Below are 22,045 nucleotides of genomic sequence, written 5' to 3'. Positions count from 1 at the left end.
GTTTTTAAGATGGCAAATTCTATGTTATGTGCTTTTTACCGTAATTCAAAAAAAAAAAATTAAACATCTCAGAGTTGTAGAAGGGGAAAAAAGTAGAGGTAGAGTTTGAAGGCCTATGCCTGAGTTTCAGCGGCATGATTTACTAGTATTGTGACCTGTATCAGCCCGGCTGAGCAGACCTGCAGGCTTGTGAGTAAGCAACCATTAACACTGGCAGTCCTTGGATGGCTGTCTGGTCACCCCTGTCCTGTTCATAGCATTGTCTATTTCAGACCTTTTCCACACTCCTCAAATCTTTAAGCTCCAACTGATCCCTCAGTCTCCTAGTCACAGAGAAAATAGAAGCCAACAGGCATGAACTCTTTTTTTCACCCTTGAACCTACAAACCTAGATATATCTGCACTCTTTCGAGTCAGTTTCCCCGTGTATTCCTGTCTGAGGTAAATCCTGCCCTTTACACTCTTCTCCCCATTATTCCCTCCTTTCTCTTTTGTTCCTTTTCTTAACACTAATTGCCCCAGTCTTTATCTTGATCTCATGCCTCATTCCAGTTACTGTCCTCTTGCTCCTCTTCACAGTCAAACCTTTCAAAGATTCATCAGTGTTCAGACTCTGTTGCCATACCTTCTCCTCTACCCACTCTAGTCCGTTCCCATCCTCCTGAAGAGCTCTCAACATTTACATGCTTTTCTTTCTTTTTTTTTTTTTTATGCGGTACGCGGACTTCTCACTGCTGTGGCCTCTCCCGTTGCGGAGCACAGGCGCCGGACGCGCAGGCTCAGCGGCCACGGCTCACGGGCCCAGCCGCTCCGCGGCATGTGGGATCCTCCCGGACCGGGGCACGAACCCGTGTCCCCTGCATCGGCAGGCGGACTCTCAACCACCGCGCCACCAGGGAAGCCCTACATGCTTTTCTGTTTCACTAAGTCCACCAGACATTTGAAATCTATCTCACTTGATCGTTTAGGGTAACGACCCAAATCCTTAACATGGGCAGGTAAGCCCTGCATGGTATGGCAGTTGCCTCCCTTGCTGATCCCTTCTTGGTACTCTCACTTTCTTGGCATTTTCAGGGGTTTGAGAGTGCAGCATTTCCTCTTGCCTCGGGAACTCACAGGCTGCCCTCTTTTGCTGGAGTGTATGTCCACCACCTCCCACTCCTACTTTTATCCTTCACATTTCAGCCTAATTATCACTTTCTCAGTGAATCCTTCCCTTCCCTGATCTCCCTGGCTAGGTTACATTCGCCTATTATGTGATCATTGTCCTGGGTACTTCCCCTTCATAGCACATACCATAATGGATATTGTCCTTATGTATGACTATATGGTAAATGTGCTTCCTCACTACACTCTGAGCTTACCCATACCTAGTACATGATGAATGAGTGAATAAATGTGACTTGCTGGAGGTATTCCTAAAATTTAGGAAAATAAATATATTCCTCAAACAAGCAAATGACTTATGTTAAAAATACATATTTAGTAATTTGGAAAAATTATAGCCTCCTTTCATCTGTAATCAATAACAGGGAGACATTTACCAAAATTAGTCAAACCAAAGACAAAATGAATATAAATCTTTGTTGCAACTACCTTCTGTGATGTGTTGATGTTAATGATGGGCTCAGGAGGCTGGTATCTGTGGAGTTTTTTAGTGTAGATTTTTGATCTGTTATTGGATGCCTTCCCACAAATGGGGGGAAGTGGAATTCTCTAGAAATCACCGAGCTTATTCAAACTAAGTATGTATAGTGCAAAGAAGGTTATTCTTCAGGGGTTCTATTGAGTATTACTTTTATAGACAGTTTATTTTTGTTAGCTTTTTGTCAGGTTTTAAAAATACCTGTGGTAAGGCAAGTTTCACATTTGCCTACAAGTCATTTTTGATAACTTTCCTTTATCCCCTGTACCAATCAGTTACCAGTTCTGACTCTCCCAACAGACCTTGCCTTTCTATGTTACTGCCCTCATCCTGGTTAAGGTTCCATCACCTCATGAGTAGCTTACCTACCCAACATCCTTGGGTCCTGACACTTCATATTCTAGTTAGTCCATTGGTCACACCATTGTCCAATTGCATTTTGTCATCTACTACTTGAAACATTCCCATTTACTAACAGGAAAAATTCCATCTTGGCCAGGAATACAAGGCTCAAACCTGCTCTGTCCTTTGCAGCTGGAAAGAGCCAAGAAAATGATCTCTAGGGAAGTCAGTCACCATCCAACTAGCACCTCACAGGCAATCACCAGGATCCAGGGTCAGGTCGTCATTTTGGCAGGCCTGGAACTGTGATGTTTGTTAGTGTATCCAGAGGTGAGTAGATTCCAGTAATTGATGTTCTCTGATCACATTGGGAAAAGGCAGATATTTAAACCAGTATGTCAACTAATTGATCTTTAGTGGGAAGTACATCTGCATGGGTACTCATTTCATCAGCACATTTTTAATTCTAGAAATTTATATGATGAACTATATTTTTCATTAGAAGATTGGCAAGTTTAGGCTCAAAACAGGAGAAGCAAAGCAGGGAGTTGGATGGTTGCTCTCTATGTAAGGTCTAGACATGGTGATTCCCATTCCTCCACATCCCCACACCAAAGACCTGATACATAACTTCCTGCTCTACCCTTCAGATTAGGTTAGAGTCTTTTTTTTTTTTTTTTTTTTGGTATGTGGGCCTCTCACTGCTGTGGCCTCTCCCGTTGTGGAGCACAGGCTCCGGACGCGCAGGCCTAGCGGCCATGGCTCACAGGCCCAGTCGCTCCGCGGCATGTGGGATCTTCCCGGACCAGGGCACGAACCCGTGTCCCCTGCATCGGCAGGCGGATTCTCAACCACTGCGCCACCAGGGAAGCCCTAGAGTCTTCTTTTTATATGTTCTCATAGCACTCTGTACTTCTCCGTCAGACTGGTAGTTCGTTTTTTTTTTTTTTTTTTTTTTTTAATTTTTATTTTTGGCTGTGTTGGGTCTTCGTTGCTGTGCGTGGGGTTTCTCTAGTTGCGGCGAGTGGGGGCTACTCTTCGTTGCAGAGTGCAGACTTCTCATTGTGGTGGCTTCTCGTGCTGCGGAGCACGGGCTCTAGGCACGCGGGCTTCAGTAGTTGTGGCGCACGGGCTTCAGTAGTTGTGGCTTGTGGGGTCTAGAGTGCAGGTTCAGCAGTTGTGGCGCACAGGCTTAGTTGCTCCGTGGCATGTGGGATCTTCCTGGACCAGGGCTCGGACTCTTGTCCCCTGCATTGGCAGGTGGATTCTTAACCACTATGCCACCAGGGAAGCCCCGGTAGTTGTGTTTTGAATCCTGCATTTAATGCCTGTCTTTCTTGTCAATCTATAAGTTCTCTGAGGCCAGGGATCCTGTCTGTCTTGCTTGCTCTGTAGTCCCTGGCACATGCATGGGCCTCAGTAAATGTTTGTTGAGTGAATGGATGATCCAGCTTGACTGGTTTAGTCTGTCCTCTCCCTGCATATCCTTTTTTAAAAAAGTTTTTGCCCAGTAAATTGGCTTCTTCTGACAACATTGTTTATAAGATTGTAATGCATTTAGTTAGGTTATCTTGCATGTCATTCTGACTGTTCTGGTGACTTTAGTGGGATTTGTGTTTTCTCAGATGGCAGTTCAACATGTTTGCAGACCACCCTTTATGGTTTAAGCTGTAGTTAGTTCATCTGTTGAGTGAGTGAGTGGTTTTGATTAGTTTCTCTTTCAGAGTCTTTAAAAACACAGGGGTGCCATATCTGATTGCAAACAGAAACTTTGGGCTTCCAGGTCGTGTTTTTCAAACATGCTTAGTAGCAAAAGCTCTCTAAGTATTACTTATTATTATTACCTTTACAAAGCAAAATGTGATCCTTTTTATATGAGTTTACAAAAGAATTCCATATATCTGTGCTGTTTTTTAATAGCTAGTGTCCCAGCCAAAATAAAATACTTATTTTTTCAGCTTCCAAGTTTTACAGAATCTGATTTTTCCCCCCTATTCTTGCTTTTCCTCTGGATGATAGGGAGAGAAGGAACGGCAGTTACATTTATTGAGTGACTATGATATGCCAGACACTATATTATATATTTTACCTAGTTTATCTCATTTAATTCATTCAACCCTATGAAGCAGGTGATGTCTCTATTTTATATAAAAGGAAACTGAAGTTCAAAGAGGTTATTTTCTCACTCTATGTCACGTAACTAATATTAAGTGACAAAACCAGGTTCAGCTGATATTCCAATTTAAAGTCAGGATTTACTTTGTATTAAGTTAGGTAAAGTGACGTTTATATTATTGCTTGTAAATTCTAATATTCTTTTATATTAATGTTTGGTTTGTATATATAACTCCTTTTATTTATTTATTTTTAACATCTTTATTGGAGTATAATTGCTTTACAATGGTGTGTTACTTTCTGTTTTATAACAAAGTGAATCAGCTATACATACACCTATGTTCCCATATCTCTTCCCTCTTGCGTCTCCCTCCCTCCCACCCTCCCTGTCCCACCCCTCTAGGTGGTCTCCCTGTGCTATGCGGCTGCTTCCCACTAGCTATCTATTTCACGTTTGGTAGTGTATATATGTCCATGCCACTCTCTCACTTTGTCACAGCTTACCCTTCCCCCTCCCCATATCCTCAAGTCCATTGTCTAGTAGGTCTGTGTCTTTATTCCTGTCTTACACCTAGGTTCTTCATGACATTTTTTTTTCTTAGGTTCCATATATATGTGTTAGCATACAGTATTTGTCTTTCTCTTTCTGACTTACTTCACTCTTTATGACAGACTCTAGGTCCATCCACCTCACTACAAATAACTCAATTTCGTTTCTTTTTATGGCTGAGTAATATTCCATTGTATATATGTGCCACATCTTCATTATCCATTCATCCGATGATGGACCCTTAGGTTGCTTCCATCTCCTGGCTATTGTAAATAGAGCTGCAATGAACATTTTGGTACGTGACTCTTTTTGAATTATGGTTTTCTCAGGGTATATGCCCAGTAGTGGGATTGCTGGGTCATATGGTAGTTCTGTTTTTAGTTTTTTAAGGAACCTACATACTGTTCTCCATAGTGGCTGTACCAATTCACATTCCCACCAGCAGTGCAAGAGTGTTTGCTTTTCTCCACACCCTCTACAGCATTTATTGTTTCTAGAATTTTTGATGATGGCCATTCGGACCATTGTGAGATGATATCTCATTGTAGTTCTGATTTGCATTTCTCTAATGATTAATGATGTTGAGCATTCTTTCATGTGTTTGTTGGCAATCTGTATATCTTCTTTGGAGAAATGTCTATTTAGGTCTTCTGCCCATTTTTGGATTGGCTTTTTTGTTTTTTTGTTATTGAGCTGCATGTGCTGCTTGTAAATTTTGGAGATCAATCCTTTGTCAGTTGCTTCATTTGCAAATATTTTCTCCCATTCTGAGGGTTTTCTTTTGGTCTTGTTTATGGTATCCTTTGCTGTGCAAAAGCTTTTAAGTTTCATTAGGTCCCATTTGTTTATTTTTGTTTTTATTTCCATTTCTCTAGGAGGTGGGACAAAAAGGATCTTGCTGTGATGTATGTCATAGAGTGTTCTGCCTATGTTTTCCTCTAAGAGTTTAATAGTGTCTGGTCTTATTTTAGGTCTTTAATCCATTTGGAGTTTATTTTTGTGTATGGTGTTAGGGAGTGTTCTAATCTCATACTTTTACATGTAGCTGTCCAGTTTTCCCAGCACCACTTATTGAAGAGGCTGTCCTTTCTCCACTGTACATTCCTGCCTCCTTTATCAAAGATAAGGTGACCATATGTGAGTGGGTTTATCTCTGTATTTTCTTTCCTGTTCCATTGATCTATATTTCTGTTTTTGTGCCAGTACCATACTGTCTTGATTACTGTAGCTTTGTAGTATAGTCTGAAGTCAGGGAGCCTGATTCCTCCAGCTCCGTTTTTCGTTCTCAAGATTGCCTCGGCTATTCGAGGTCTTTTGTGTTTCCATACAAATTGTTAAATTTTTTTGTTCTGGTTCTGTGAAAAATGCCAGTGGTAGTTTGATAGGTATTGCATTGAATCTGTAGATTGCTTTGGGTAGTAGAGTCATTTTCACAATGTTGATTCTTCCAATCCAAGAACATGGTATATCTCTCCATCTCTTTGTATCATCTTTAATTTCTTTCATCAGTGTCTTATAATTTCCTGCATCCAGGTCTTTTGTCTCCTTAGGTAGGTTTATTCCTAGATATTTTATTCTTTTTGTTGCAATGGTAAATGGGAGTGTTTTCTTAATTTCACTTTCAGATTTTTCATCATTAGTATATAGGAATGCCAGAGATTTCTGTGCATTAATTTTGTAGCCTGCTACTTTACCAAATTCATTGATTAGCTTTAGTAGTTTTCTGGTAGCATCTTTAGGATTCTCTATGTATAGTATCATGTCATCTGCAAACAGTGACAGCTTTACTTCTTCTTTTCCGATTTGGATTCCTTTTATTTCCTTTTCTTCTCTGAAAACTAAAACTTCCAAAACTATGTTGAATAATAGTGGTGAGAGTGGGCAACCTTGTCTTGTTCCTGATCTTAGTGGAAATGGTTTCAGTTTTTCACCATTGAGGACGATGTTGACTGTGGGTTTGTCATATATGGCCTTTATTATGTCAAGGAAAGTTCCCTCTATGCCTGCTTTCTGCAGGGTTTTTATCATAAATGAATGTTGAGTTTTGTCGAAAGCTTTCTCTGCATCTATTGAGATGATCATATGGTTTTTCTCCTTCAGTTTGTTAATATGGTGTATCACGTTGATTTATTTGTGTATATTGAAGAATCCTTGCATTCCTGGAATAAACCCCACTTGATCATGGTGTATGATCCTTCTAAAGTGCTGTTGGATTCTGTTTGTTAGTATTTTGTTGAGCATTTTTGCATCTATGTTCATCAGTGATATTGGCCTGTAGTTTTCTTTCTTTGTGATGTCTTTGTCTGGTTTTGGTATCAGGGTGATGGTGGCCTCATAGAATGAGTTTGGGAGTGTTCCTCCCTCTGCTATATTTTGGAAGAGTTTGAGAAGGATTGGTGTTAGCTCTTCTCTAAATGTTTGATAGAATTCACCTGTGAAGCCATCTGGTCCTGGGCTTTTGTTTGTTGGAAGATTGTTAATCACAGTTTCAATTTCAGTGCTTGTGATTGGTCTGTTCATATTTTCTATTTCTTCCTGATTCAATGTTGGCATGTTGTGCATTTCTAAGAATTTGTCCATTTCTTCCAGGTTGTCCATTTTATTGGCATAGAGTTGCTGTAGTAATCTCTCATGATGTTTTGTATTTCTGCAGTGTCAGTTGTTACTTCTCCTTTTTCATTTCTAATTCTATTGATTTGAGTCTTCTCCCTTTTTCTCTTGATGAGTCTGGCTAATGGTTTATCAATTTTGTTTATCTTCTCAAAGAACCAGCTTTTAGTTTTATTGATTGTTGCTATCATTTCCTTCCTTTCTTTTTCATTTATTTCTGATCTGATCTTTATGATTTCTTTCCTTCTGCTAAATTTGGGTTTTTTTGTGTGTTCTTCTTTCTCTAATTGCTTTAGATGCAAGGTTAGGTTGTTTATTCAAGATGTTTCCTGTTTCTTAAGGTAGGATTGTATTGCTATAAAATTCCCTCTTAGAACTGCGTTTGCTGCATCCCACAGGTTTGGGGTCGTCGTGTCTCCATTGTCATTTGTTTCTAGGTATTTTTTGATTTCCTCTTTGATTTCTTCAGTGATCACGTCGTTATTAACTAGTGTATTTTTTTTTTTTTTTTTTTTTTTTTTTGCGGTACGCGGGCCTCTCACTGTTGTGGCCTCTCCTGTTGCAGAGGACGCGCAGGCCTAGCGGCCATGGCTCACGGGCATAGTTGCTCCGCGGCATGTGGGATCTTCCCGGACCAGGGCACGAACCCATGTCTCCTGCATTGGCAGGCGGATTCTCAACCACTGCGCCACCAGGGAAGCCCTAAGTAGTGTATTGTTGAGCCTCCATGTGTTTGTATTTTTTACAGAGCTTTTTCTGTAATTGATATCTAGTCTCATAGCATTGTGGTCGGAAAAGATACTTGATACAATTTCAGTTTTCTTAAGTTTACCAAGGCTTGATTTGTGACCCAAGCTATGATCTATCTTGGAGAATGTTCCATGAGCACTTGAGAAAAATATGTATTCTGTTGTTTTTGGATGGAATGTCCTATAAATATCAATTAAGTCCATCTTTTTTAATGTATCATTTAAAGCTTGTGTTTCCTTATTTTCATTTTGGATGATATGTCCATTGGTGAAAGTGGGGTGTTAAAGTCCCCTACTGTGATTGTGTTACTGTCGATTTCCCCTTTTATGGCTGTTAGTATTTGCCTTATGTATTGAGGTGCTCCTATTTTGGGTGCATAAATATTTATAATTGTTATATCTTCTTCTTGGATTGATCCCTTGATCATTGTGTAGTGTCCTTCTTTGTCTCTTGTAATAGTCTTTATTTTAAAGTCTATTTTGTCTGATATGAGAATTGCTACTCCAGCTTTCTTTTGATTTCCATTTGCATGGATTATCTTTTTCCATCCCCTCACTTTCAGTCTGTGTGTGTCCCTAGGTCTGAAGTGGGTCTCTTGTAGACAGCATATATATGGGTCTTGTTTTTGTATCCATTCAGCCAGTCTGTGTCTTTTGGTGGGAGCATTTAATTCATTTACATTTAAGGTAATTATCAATATGTATGTTCTTATTCCCATTTTCTTAATTGTTTTGGGTTTGTTATTGTAGGTCTTTTCCTTCTCGTGTGTTTCTTGCCTAGAGAAGTTCCTTTAGCATTTGTTGTAAAGCTGGTTTGGTGGTGCTGAACTCTCTCAGCTTTTCCTTGTCTGTAAAGGTTTTAATTTCTCCATCAAATCTGAATGAGATCCTTGCTGGGTAGAGTAATCTTGGTTGTAGGTTTTTTTCCTTCATCACTTTAAATATGTCCTGCCACTCCCTTCTGGCTTGCAGAGTTTCTGCTGAAAGATCAGCTGTTAACCTTATGGGGATTCCCTTGTGTGTTATTTGTTATTTTTCCTTTGCTGCTTTTACTATGTTTTCCTTGTATTTAATTTTTGATAGTTTGATTAATGTGTGTCTTGGCGTGTTTCCCCTTGGATTTATCCTGTATGGGACTCTCTGTGCTTCCTGGACTTGATTAACTATTTCCTTTCCCATATTAGGGAAGTTTTCAACTATAATCTCTTCAAATATTTTCTCAGTCCCTCTCTTTCTCTTCTTCTTCTGGGACCCCTATGATTCGAATGTTGGTGCATTTAATGTTGTCCCAGAGGTCTCTGAGACTGTCCTCAGTCCTTTTCATTCTTTCTTCTTTATTCTGCTCTGCAGTAGTTATTTCCACTATTTTATCTTCCAGGTCACTTATCCATTCTTCTGCATCAGTTATTCTGCTATTGATCCTTTCTAGAGTATTTTTAATTTCGTTTAAATTTTATTTATTTATTTATTTATTGGCCGCATTGGGTCTTTGTTGCTGTGTGCAGGCTTTCTCTAGTTGGGGTGAGCAGGGGCTACTCTTTTGCTGTGGCGCGCGGGCTTCTCATTGCTGTGGCTTCTCTTGCTGCGGAGCACGGGCTCTAGGAGCGTAGGCTTCAGTAGTTGTGGCACGCGGGCTCAGTAGTTGTGGCTTGCGGGCTCTAGAGCTCAGGCTCAGTAGTTGTGGCGCACGGGCTTAGTTGCTCTGCAGCATGTGGGATCTTCCCGGACCAGGGCTTGAACCTGTGTCCCTTGCATTGGCAGGCAGATTCTTAACCACTGTGCCACCAGGGAAGCCCTAATTTCATTTATTGTGTTGTTCATCATTGCTTGTTTCCTCTTTAGTTCTTTTAGGTCCTTGTTAAATGTTTCTTGCATTTATTCTATTTCCAAGATTTTGGATCATCTTTACTGTCATTATTCTGAATTCTTTTTCAGGTAGACTGCCTATTTCCTCTTCATTTGTTAGGTCTGGTGGGTTTTTATCTTGCTCTTTCATGTGCTGTGTGTTTTTATGTCTTCTCATTTTGCTTATCTTACTGTGTTTGGGGTCTCCTTTTTGCAGGCTGCAGGTTCATAGTTCCCATTGTTTTTGGTGTCTGTCCCTAGTGGCTAAAGTTGGTTCAGTGGGTTGTGTAGGCTTCCTGGTGGAGAGGACTAGTGCCTGTGTTCTGGTGGATGAGGCTGGATCTTGTCTTTCTGGTGGGCAGGTCCACGTCTGGTGGTGTGTTTTGGGGTGTTTATGGCCTTGTTATGATTTTAGGCAGCCTCTCTGCTAATGGGTGGGGTTGTGTTTCTGTCTTGTTAGTTGTTTGGTATAGGGTGTCCAACACTGTAGCTTGCTGGTCCTTGAGTGAAGCTGGGTGTTGGTATTGAGATGGAGATATCTGGGAGATTTTCGCTGTTTGATATTACGTGGAGCTGGGAGGTCTCTTGTGGACCAGTGTCCTGAAGTTGGCTCTCCCACGTCAGAGGCACAGCACTGAGCACAGCACTGACTCTTGGCTGCAGCACTAAGAGCCTTTCATCCACATGGCTCAGAATAAAAGGGAGAAAAAGTAGAAAGAAAGAAAGAGGAGAAAATAAAATAAAATAAAGTAAGATAAAATAAAAGTTATTAACATAAATAATTATTAAGAAAAAAAATTTAAAAAAATAAACCAAAAAATGGACGGACAGAACCCTAGGACAAATGGTGAAAGCAAAGCCATACAGACAAAATCTCACACAGAAGCATACACGTACACACTCACAAAAAGAGGAAAAGGGGAAAAAATAATATATCTTGCTCTCAAAGTCCACCTCCTCCATTTGGGATGATTCGTTGTCTATTCAGGCATTTCACATATGCTGGGTACATCAAGTTGATTGTGGAGCTTTAATCCGCTGCTCCTGAGGTTGCTGGGAGAGATTTCCTTTTCTCTTCTTTGTTCAAACAGCTCCCGGTGTTCAGCTTTGGATTTGGCCCCGCCTCTGCGCAGAGGGCATCTGTTCTTTGCCGAGACAGGACGGGGTTAAAGGAGCAGCTGATTCTGGAGCTCTGGCTCACTCAGGCCGTGGGGAAGGAGGGACACGGAGTGCGGGGGCTCGGTGGCAGAGGCCAGCATGACGTTGCACCAGCCTGAGGCGCTCCCTGCGTTCTCCCAGGGAAGTTGTCCCTGGGTCATGGGGCCCTGGCAGTGGCAGGCTGCACAGGCTTCCGAGAGGGGAGGTGTGGTAGTGACCTGTGCTCGCACACAGGCTTCTTGGTGGCGGCAGCAGCGGCCTTAGCATCTCATGCCCGTCTCTGGGGTCCGCGCTGGTAGCTGCGGCTCGCGCCCGTCTCTGGAGCTCCTTTAAGCGGCCCTCTTAATCCCCACTCCTGTCGTACCAGGAAACAAAGAGGCGAGAAAAAGTCTCTTGTCTCTTCGGCAGCTCCAGACTTTTTCACGGGGCTCCCTCCAGGCTAGGCTAGCCTTGGCGCACTAACCCCTTCAGGCTGTGTTCACGCCGCCAACCCCAGTCCTCTCCCTGCAATCTGACCTCCGAAGCCCGAGCCTCAGCTCTCAGCCCTCACCCACCCCAGCGGGTGAGCAGACAAGCCTCTCGGGCTGGGGAGTGCCAGTCGGCACCGATCCTCTGTGGCGGAATCTCTCCGCTTTGCCCTCCGCATCCCTGTCACTGCACTCTCCTCCGCGGCACTGGAGCTCCCCCCTCTGCCACCCGCAGTCTCCACCAGTGAAGGGGCTTCCTAGTGTGTGGAAACCTTTCCTCCTTTGCAGCTCCCTCCCACTGGTGCAGGTCCCGTCCCTATTCTTTTGTCTCTGTTTATTCTTTTTTCTTTTGCCCTACCCAGGTACATGGGGAGTTTCTTGCCTTTTGGGAGGTCTGAGGTCTTCTGCCCAGCGTTCGGTGGGTGTTCTGTAGGAGTTGTTCCGCGTGTAGATGTATTTCTGATGTATCTGTGGGGAGGAAGGTGATCTCCGTGTCTTACTCTTCTGCCATCTTCCCAGAAGACCTAACTCCTTATATTTAAAAGTAGCTGTGAGCATGACTGAAATGTATAGCTGATAGATAACCTTACCTTATTTTCCAAATATATGTTTTATTTGATGCTGATTTTAATTTTTTTTTCTTTAAGCTGCTAGTCTGTGGGGTCCTTACAAAGACATTTGGCAGACTGTGGGAAATGCTCTTTGGAGAAGACAACCTGAAGCTGTCCACCTTCTTGACATGAGTTTGAAGAAACACAAGCCTGACTTCATCTCATTGTTCAGAAACCCAGTAGGAAATTTTCTTTTTTTGCTTCTTGGATTTGCTTTTTCCTTTAAAGATTGAAGGAGCAAGTAAATTCTTAATGCATGTAAATGAAATGTTACTTGTTCTAGTCCATTGATTCAAGTTTTTTCTAAAAATGGAAGTTTCCTGGGAGCAGTTGTTATCTTTTTTATCTTCTCCATAGAAGTTAATATTGTATTTATCTCTAGCTAGGAGATATCTTAATAGTATTTGAATACAATTTAGAAAGTTCCGTATATTTCAGAAATATGAGCCTCCTTGGAATTTCTGACTTATAGTTAATCTGTCTAAGCTTAGTAAGATTGATTTATTTATTCCCAGGTACACTTCAACATTTTAACTCTTCATAATGTTATGTAAGTTGTGTTAGCAGTTAATTCTTACATATTGTTAATCACTGCATCTTGACGTACTTTTCAACCAGGGGTAGAGTACTTCAGTGGCAGGGATTCATATTTGGAAGCTCCTTTCCCTGCTGCTTGACAATTTTTTTTTATAGACCAGCAAGACCATCTAAGAACTATTTAAGAGCCCTAGCCTGGGAGCCAGTTGAGCTGAGTTCCAGTCTTGGCTCTACCACTAAAGAGTTGTATGACCACAGGCAAGTCACTTGACTTATCTGGGCATCAGTTTTTCCATTCTGTTAATAGAGAAGTTGAATTAAATGACTGTATGGCCTTTTTCAAGGTGTAAATACCGAAGATTTTATGATCTATCAAGGAATTCTATACCATATGTTATTTGTTAAATATTTGCACCAAGTAAGCCTTTTTGCAAGCAGACTACATTTTAAAATAACATACTAATAAGCTATCATTAGCCCTACTAATTAATTCTATAATTCTTTTCGATTTGCTATTTCCCACTTGAAGATTTATTGTTTTTATATTTATTAAAGATATAATTGGAAAGTTTCTTAGACGTTTGAAAAATAGTATGCTATTTTGTGTGATTTCTCAACATTTTGTAGTTCAGAGTTTAGCAGAAGCAGTTATTGAGAAGGTAATAACAGTATAAAAAGTTGAAAGTGATGTAAAATGTTACCTCATAAAGGTCTAACTATATCTGATAGTTAGACCTTTATCTGATAAGAAATGCTCCTGTTTGTCACTTTACCAGACGGCCTTGTGAATAAACTTCTCTAGGTAACAATTTACCTTGTCTCCATGTGCTATTGACATTACATGATCCTATTTATTTATTTTTATTGTTGTAGCCAAAAAATGTTCAACAACATGAGAAGGTTCAGAAAGCCAGTACAGAGGGAGTTGCTATCCAGGGTCAACAGGGAACCCGACTTCTTCCTGAACAGCTCATTAAAGAAGCCTTTATCCTTAGTGACCTTTTTGATATTGGAGAATTGGCAGCTGTTGAGCTTCTCCTTGCTGGTAGGTTGACATTTAACCGAACCTATGGTAAGGTAGTACATAAATGTAAAATTATTCACTTGTAATTTAAAATATTATATCATTTAGATTCCAAAATAGTTTCTAAAGATGTAGTTTATTTGATATTCACAGTGTTTCCTTTTGTTTATCTTTGACTAATGGGAAGGCTTTAGTTTAGTGATCAGAGCTGTTAAAGGAAATTTAACAGTTTTAAGATAGACTTTTTCATGGTAATTGACTAGCAAAGAATGACTGCATCTCAGAAGTTTTGAAGCACAAAGCATTTATTGTCATATAATGAGTAAGAAGGTAAGGTCCACTGCTTTGTTGGAGTTTCTTTGTGAGGGGGTGATTCAGATAATGAATAAAGAATAAGATAATTTTGATAATACTGAGTTCTAGGAAGAAAATAAAACAAGGCAGCAGGATATAAAGACATGGGGGGTGATAGGGGGTACCTGTAAGTAGGGTACTTAGGGAAGGCCTCTCTGAGATTGGGACATTTGATCTGCGACCTGCATGATGACAAGATACCAGAGTTGTTGGGGAAGGGTGTTCCAGGGAGAGTAGAAAGCTCAAGGTGCGAACAAAGGCCTGCTGAAGGATACAAAGACCACTGTGGCTGGAACATCAGGACCTAGGGAGAGTGAAGGAAGACGAGGACAGAGCAGGAGTCGGATCATAGTCTTGCAGGCCGTGAAGATTATTTGGATTTTATTCTAATTACAGTGGGAGGTTGTTGGCAGGGGCTTTAAGCAGGAATTGCAGAATCCAGAATAACTGAAATTATTTCTCTGGCTGCTGTAGAGAGAAAAGATTGAAATTTCCATAAAATAATCAGTTCATTTTAATTACAGCAAGGGAACCATGTGAAGAAGCCAGGTGGCCATTTTAATTGAAAGAAAGTCTAATATGTCTGAAGATAGTATGTGGCTGCCAGAATCCTTTTTGACCTAAGGCTGCATTAAAATAAATATGATATTGAGAATGACTAAGGTCATTTACCCATTCTGTGATGCAGATGTTAACTGGACATGCTTGAATTTTGAGTTTAACTCAAAACTTCATTTAACAATTATTTTTCCTGTGCATATTATGGGCTAGGCACTGTGTTAAGACTCCAGGGATATAAAGATGAATAAAACTTCAACTAGTGTAAAAGAGTTCATGGTCTAGTAATTGAGAAAGACATGGAAACCAATAACTATGCCACCGTTAAGTGCATTAATGCATGGTTTAGGGATGGTACAGAGGGGAGGCATTTAAATTGACCTCAGTTGTACAGGGAAGTCCACAAAGATAATGAGGCTTACGGTAGTTGTTGAAAAATGAGTAGTCATGTCAGGTGGAGTAGGTGTGCACTCAGGAAGACGGGGCATCTAGACAGAAGAAATCGCCTGTAAGAGGTGTGAGGCAGTGAGATGAATTTGGGGAACAGAAGGGAGTAGAGTGTAAGAGCGATTGGACCAAGGAGTGAAAAAAAACATAGGAAATGAAGCTGAAACTGTAGGCAAAGTAGTTCAGAAAAGACAAAGTAGAACTTACTCAAAGGAGAGCAGTTAAAAAGGGCGAGTAAAAGCTGAAACATAAGAAAATGTTATTTAATTTACTAGGGGAAGAAACATACAAATATTTGAAAGACTTTTTGTGAAAGAGATAAAACAATGGGTAGATGTTTGAAGTAGAGGACTCCTAAGACCCTTTAAACCCTATGGTTCTGTGATTTCTTTGAACTGAACATTGGTATAGTGATTTTTGTCTTAGCCTGAACACATATGTGTTTATTTACTAAATTATTTCTCAACTTCCTTTCCTAGGAGAGCACCAGCAGCCACATTTTCCTGGCCTCACCAGAGGCTTAGTAGCTGTTCTTTTATACTGGGATGGAAAGCGGTGCATTGCAAATTCCCTGAAAGCCTTGATACAGTCTCGACGAGGAAAGACATGGACCCTCGAACTCAGGTCTCTTTGCATGCTAGGATTTCAAGGGTTAATTAGAAATTGCTTGAAGAATTATAATTTTAGAAACAAAAATTCTCTTTATGTATAATTTAAGTGTATAACCTAAGTTGAGTAATAAATAACTCCCTTGTTCTGCCAAGAATGACACAACAGTTTAAACCTGCTTTATTTTGTTTACAGATGAAATGTAATGCAGTTATTTATGGTTAGAAGTTTATTGAAACACAGTGATCTAAAAAGAATGGCAAGAGCTAGGTTATAACTCATCCTGGTTGTTTCCAGTAAGCCAACATTATCATCAAAAGGGTGTTTCCTATATCCATGTGATGAGAAAGTATAAACATTACTGTTCATTATAACTTTATTGATTATTTTCATTACAGTCCAGAGCTGGTTTCCATGACAACACGGTTTACTGATGAGCTGATGGAGCAAGGATTGACTTACAAAGTTCTTACTCTTGTGTCACAGATTGATGTTAACAATGAGTTTGAGAAACTACAGCGTGAGAGAGGTTTGGGCAGTGAAAAACATCGAAAAGAGGCAAGGGTTCAATGGCATCAATTCATGGGTTGTCTGTGTCACATCTTGGAGGCAGAAAAGTCATGTCACTTTAGAACATTCTTCTAATACAGGCACAGGAAAATTAACAATGCCTAGGAAAGTGTGTAGGCAGTTGTGTCCATGAAATTGACTTGCACTTGTTTCAGCCTCTTTCTAGTCACTGTGTGCCATGCTAGCACTTTTTCTGGAATGAGCCCTTTAAGAAATTTTTTTTTTTTAATTTATTTTTGGCTGCATTGGGTCTTTATTGCTGCACGTGGGCTTCCTCTAGTTGCGGTGAGCAGGGGCTACTCTTTGTTGTGATGTGTGGGCTTCTCATTGCGGTGGCTTCTCTTGTTGCAGAGCATGGGCTCTAGGTGCATGGGCTTCAGTAGTTGTGGCATGTGGGCTCAGTAGTTATGGCTCGTGGGCTCTAGAGCACAGGCTCAATAGTTGTGACGCATGGGCTTAGTTGTGCCACGGCATGTGGGATCTTCCCGGACCAGGGCTTGAACCCGTGTCCCCTGCATTGGCAGGCTGATTCTTAACCACTGCACCACCAGGGAAGCTCCGAGGCTTTTAAGAAATTGATTGTCCTATAGAGGAAGTTGGGACTTAAGAATGAGGAATTAACAGTAGGGTTTGTTCAGAATTGCAGAGGTGAGATTTTAGGGTCACTTACGGATTCAAATACATTTATGTAGTTTGCCTTTATGATAGATAGTTTACATTTTGGAATAAGATCAGGCTTCAGTGTAATTTATTTATACCGATAATCATTCATCTTTATTTCTAGGTTTCTGATCTCATCAAGGAGTGCAGGCAGTCTCTGGCAGAAAGCCTTTTTGCCTGGGCTTGCCAATCACCTTTAGGCAAAGATGACACTCTGCTCCTTATTGGACATTTGGAAAGAGTGACTGTTGAGGCTAATGGCTCGTTGGATGCAGTGAATCTGGCTCTTCTTATGGCACTTCTGTACTGCTTTGATATCAGTTTTATAGAACAAAGCACAGAAGAACGTGATGGTATTGGATTTAGTACCTATTAATACATTTATTTCAAAAATCAGATTTAATTATGGAGATAACGTTTAAGAAGGGTGATTTTTTAACAACTAAGATAAAAATAGTATATTTTATTCCTTTGTGTATAATTCATCCATATTTGAATATTTAGATACAAGATCACATTTTTAAAGTAATTGCAGCCCCATTAGATATTTCTATTATCTTTTGAGGTTTTGGAATGGGAAAGTGCTAAAGGATTTGCAATATATGTTTGTTGAGTTAGGCATGCCTAATTTACTTGCTTTTTAAAAAAAAATTAATTAATTTATTTGATTGTGCCAGGTCTTAGTTGCGGCAGGTGGGCTCCTTAGTTGCGGCACGTGGACTCCTTAGTTGTGGCAGGTGGGCTGCTTAGTTGTGGCTCTCCCGTTCCTTAGTCGCGGCACGCAAACTCTTAGTTGCGGCATGCAGGTGGGATCTAGTTCTCTGGCCAAGGATCGAACCTGGGCCCCCCGCATTGGGAGTGCAGAGTCTTAACCATTGCGCAACGAGGGAGGTCCCCCTACTTGCTTGTTTCTTTACTATTCACATTTTAAACCTTTCATTCTAAGGGAGGATAACTATAATTTTTAGTAATATATTATCTTTGACTTTTTTTCTGTGAAGTAGATAAAATTTCTCTTGGTAACCTTGTAAACAGTTACTGCTTAGAACCGAGGATCTCAAAAATGATTCCCACAAAGGAAGCTTATTGCCATTTAATGTCATAAATATTTATAATTATTCCACCAGTTGTCCACTGTCCGCTTTTGATTGTATTATCCCCGTCTCCTTTTGTTAGGTATGTGAGGAGACCAGACATTTCCCACTCCTCTTTGTTGATCATCCTTAGCCATTACAAAAGGCTTATTTAAACTACAACTACCCCTTACCTCCAATCAAATTGTCACATAGTACATTGTGCGTCACATAACAAGCAGTACCTGTGCTTCTCATATAGGAATGCTGCCAGTTAATGCATTGGTCAGATTTCCTGTATTGAATGAAATGAATCACAGAATTAAGTAGATGTAGTCTGTTTTTGTGATAGTATACTTATTATTTCAAACATTAATTATAATTAGTCATAATTTTTTGATGGGTATACTCTGACTTTCTGATTCTTAGACATTATTCCTGTATATCAAAAGTGAAAATTTCTCTACTTTGGTATAGTTGTCTATTTTTGTTTCAGATATGATTCATCAACTTCCACTGTTGACAGAGAGACAGTACATTGCAACAATTCACTCTCGTCTTCAAGACTCACAGCCTTGGAAACTGCCAGGGCTGCAAGCCACTGTGAGACTTGCCTGGGCACTGGCATTGAGGGGGATATCTCAGCTCCCTGATGTGACAGGTAAACTGATTGTAGGTCATTTTGTTATGAGGAAATGACATATCAACATTTAACGGCATTTTGGAAAAGGTGTTATCTTTTTCTCTTTTATTTAGGCCGTGCCGTGTAAGGAAAAGGTGTTATCTTTGACATGTATAGGCATGAGCCTAGGAAGATACCTAGAGTTGTAGCAAATGGAATTTTGTATTGTGAAATATGGACCTTTTCCTTTTTTCTTGTCTCCCAAAAGAAATTATTTGAAACACTTTTTCCCTTTCTTGCAGCCAGTTGACAATTCTCTTTTAGCTTCTTTTTTTCCTTAAGAGTTTTAAATTTGAAATGACAGTATAACAATATTTTTTTTTACATTTTTCTTTTTGGTTTTGTTCACAGACAGACTAATTTTTCTCACATTGTGTCAGATTAAAAACTATTATTTTAAAATACAGTATATTAGGTGATATTTGGTTCAATCAATAATGGATGTGGAATCTGACTTCTAACAATCTGTTACCCACTATAGCATATCCTCTTCTGCTGTTTATGTTCATGTAATTATCATACTAATAGTGGTGTACTCTAACAGGATGAGAACTATGCTTTTGTTGTAAGTTGAAGCCCCCAATATTGTCACTTCTATAGGTTTTTACAGTAAATCTGGAAAGGTTTTATTAAAGTTTACAGTCCATGTCAATGTTTCCTAGTATTAGAGTGTCAGCAGATTCCAGTATCTTATCAATTGTATGATTCTAGAATATTTTGTTCTCGAGTCTCATGCTCTTCAAAAGTGGGCTGTGGAAAGTTTTTTTAATTTTTGAAATTTATTTTATTTATTTTTTCTGCAGCAGGTTCTTATTAGTTATCTATTTTATACATATTAGTGTATATATGTCAATCGATATCTCCCAATTCATCCCCCCTTCCCCCGCCACCAGTTTCCCCCTTTGGTGTCCATACGTTTGTTCTCTACATCTGTCTCTGTTTCTGCCCTGTAAACCGGTTCATCTGTACCATTTTTCTAGGTTCCACATATATGCGTTAATATACGATATTTGTTTTTCTCTTTCTGTCTTACCTCCCTTGTATGACAGTCTCTAGATCCATCCACATCTCTACAAATGACCCAGTTTTGTTCCTTTTTATGGCTGAGTAATATTCCATTGTATATATGTACCACACCTTCTTTATCCATTCGTCTGTCGATGGGCATTTAGGTTGCTTCCATGACCTGGCTATTGTAAAAAGTGCTGCAGTGAACATTGGGGTACATGTGTCTTTTTGAATTAGGGTTTTCTCTGAGTATATGCCCAGTAGTGGGATTGCTGGGTCATATGGTAATTCTATTCTTAGTTTTTTAAGGAACCTCCATACTGTTCTCCATAGTGGCTGTGTCAATTTACATTCCCACCAACAGTGCAAGAGGTTCCCTTTTCTCCACACCCTCTCCAGCATTTGTTGTTTGTAGATTTTCTGATAAGCCAATTCTAAATGGTGTGAGGTGGTACCTCATTGTAGCTTTGATTTGCATTTCTCTAATAATTAGTGATGTTGAGCAGCTTTTCATGTGCTTCTTGGCCATCTGTCTGTCTTTGGAGAAATGTCTGTTTAGGTCTTCTGCCCATTTTTGGATTGGGTTTGTTTTTTTTAATATTGAGCTGCTTGAGCTGTTTATATATTTTGGAGATGAATCCTTTGTCCGTTGATTCATTTGCAAATATTTTCTCCCATTCTGAGGGTTGTCTTTTCGTCTTGTTTGTAGCCTCCTTTGCTGTGCAAAAGCTTTTAAGTTTCATTAGGTCCCATTTATTTATTTATGTTTTTATTTCCATTTCTCTAGGAGGTGGGTCAAAAAGGATTTTGGTATGATTTATGTCATAGAGTGTTCTGCCTGTGTTTTCCTCTAAGAGTTTGATAATGTCTGGTCTTACATTTAGGTCTCTAATCCATTTTGAGTTTACTTTTGTGTATGGTATTAGGGAGTGTTCTAATTTCATTCTTTTACGTGTAGCTGTTTAGTTTTCCCAGCACCACTTATCGAAGAGACTGTTTTCTCCATTGTATATCTTTGTCTCCTTTGTCATAGATTAGTTGATCATAGGTGCATGGGTTTCTCTCTGGGCTTTCTATCCTATTCCATTGATTTATATTTCTGTTTTTGTTGCTGTACCATAGTGTCTTGATTACTGTAGCTTTGTAGTATAGTCTTTAAGTCAGGGAGTCTGATTCCTCCAGCTCTGTTTTTTTCCCTCAAGACTGCTTGTCGAAAGCTTTTTTTGTGTTACAAGTTTTTCTTTGGCCAAGTATTTTTTTCTTTTTTAATAAATAAATTTATTTCTTTATTTATTTTTGGCTGCATTGGGTTTTCGTTGCTGTGCATGGGCTTTCTGTAGTTTTGGCGAGTGGGAGCTACTCTTTGCTGTGGTGTGCAGGCCTCTCATTGCAGTGGCTTCTCTTGTGGAGCATGGGCTCTAGGTGCATGGGCTTCAGTAATTGTGGCATGTGGGCTCAGTAGTTGTGGTGCACAGGCTTAGTTGCTCTGCAGCATGTGGGATCTTCCTGGACCAGGGCTCAAACCCATGTCTTCTGCATTGGCAGGTGGATTCTTAACCACTGAGCCACCAGGGAAGTCCCTGGCCAAGTATTTTTTATATTAAAGCTGCTAGATGGCGAATTAGACATTTACAGTCATGTACAAATTCTGTTTCTCAACTACACCTCTTATTCATTTACAAGTCTTATTTCAGTACTTTTCTGGCATAAAATTACTGTATACTTTTTTTTTTTTTTTTACTGTATACTTTTAAGTAGCTATGTGATACTTAATCAAATTCACATTCTATAAATTACTGTACCATTGGCCTAATCTTGAGAGACACAGTAGAAAATACTATATACTTCACTAGAGAAGAATAGGAATCCAGACCTAGTTTCAAGTCCTAGATCTTTGGCTACTTAATCTCTTTAGTTTTACATGCTCATGCCCTTTTATAATCTTTAAAATTAGGGGTATTATAATGAATGTTTTTCTTTTTTTTTTTTTTTTTTTTTGGCTGTGCTGCATGGCTTGCGGTATATTAGTTCCCTGACCAGGGATTGAACCCAGGCCGTAGGCAGTGAAAGCTCATTCCTAACTACTGAACCACCAGAGAATTTGCTATAATGAACATTTTAAAGTATACATTTTTATCTGTTAATTTATATTTTAAAAATTACTAGAAAAGATGAATAGCTTATATTGCAGAAATGATCATTTCTTGAAATAATCCCAACGAGTTTTAACAAAGATGTGAATTTTGAAAAATTAGTTCCTACTGTTTTTGTAGACTCGGGACATTTTATAAAATATGTTTATTACATTATTTTATAAAAGTGTGTTTTGAATTTTACTAAACTGATTAAAATTTTTATATACTGTTTTGAGACAATAAAACTCAATTTACATTAAGATATTAGTGTGCTTTATTACCTAAGTAGTCTTCAA

At 39.6% G+C, this 22,045-nt stretch overlaps 1 protein-coding gene across 3 annotated transcripts in view; it reads left to right on the top strand.

Annotated features, from left to right (window-relative positions):
- The window catches only part of NUP205 (nucleoporin 205), an 88,196-nt gene that overhangs the window by 2,254 nt on the left and 63,897 nt on the right, over positions 1-22,045 (top strand). For 2 of the 3 annotated variants that reach the window (XM_059073821.2, XM_067042075.1), the window contains exons 2-7: positions 12,129-12,271; positions 13,503-13,674; positions 15,492-15,636; positions 16,020-16,179; positions 16,976-17,204; positions 18,421-18,585. In XM_059073821.2, coding sequence (XP_058929804.1) covers positions 12,129-12,271; positions 13,503-13,674; positions 15,492-15,636; positions 16,020-16,179; positions 16,976-17,204; positions 18,421-18,585 — 1,014 coding nt within the window. Of the gene's footprint in view, positions 1-11,886; positions 11,900-12,128; positions 12,272-13,502; positions 13,675-15,491; positions 15,637-16,019; positions 16,180-16,975; positions 17,205-18,420; positions 18,586-22,045 lie in introns of those variants that run through there. The other variant, XM_067042074.1, reaches the window with a different exon arrangement.

Source organism: Kogia breviceps, chromosome 9, assembly GCF_026419965.1.
Source record: "Kogia breviceps isolate mKogBre1 chromosome 9, mKogBre1 haplotype 1, whole genome shotgun sequence".
Lineage (NCBI taxonomy): Eukaryota > Metazoa > Chordata > Mammalia > Artiodactyla > Physeteridae > Kogia > Kogia breviceps.
Note: the sequence above shows the minus strand (reverse complement) of the source record. Positions and strands in the feature narration are given on the sequence as shown.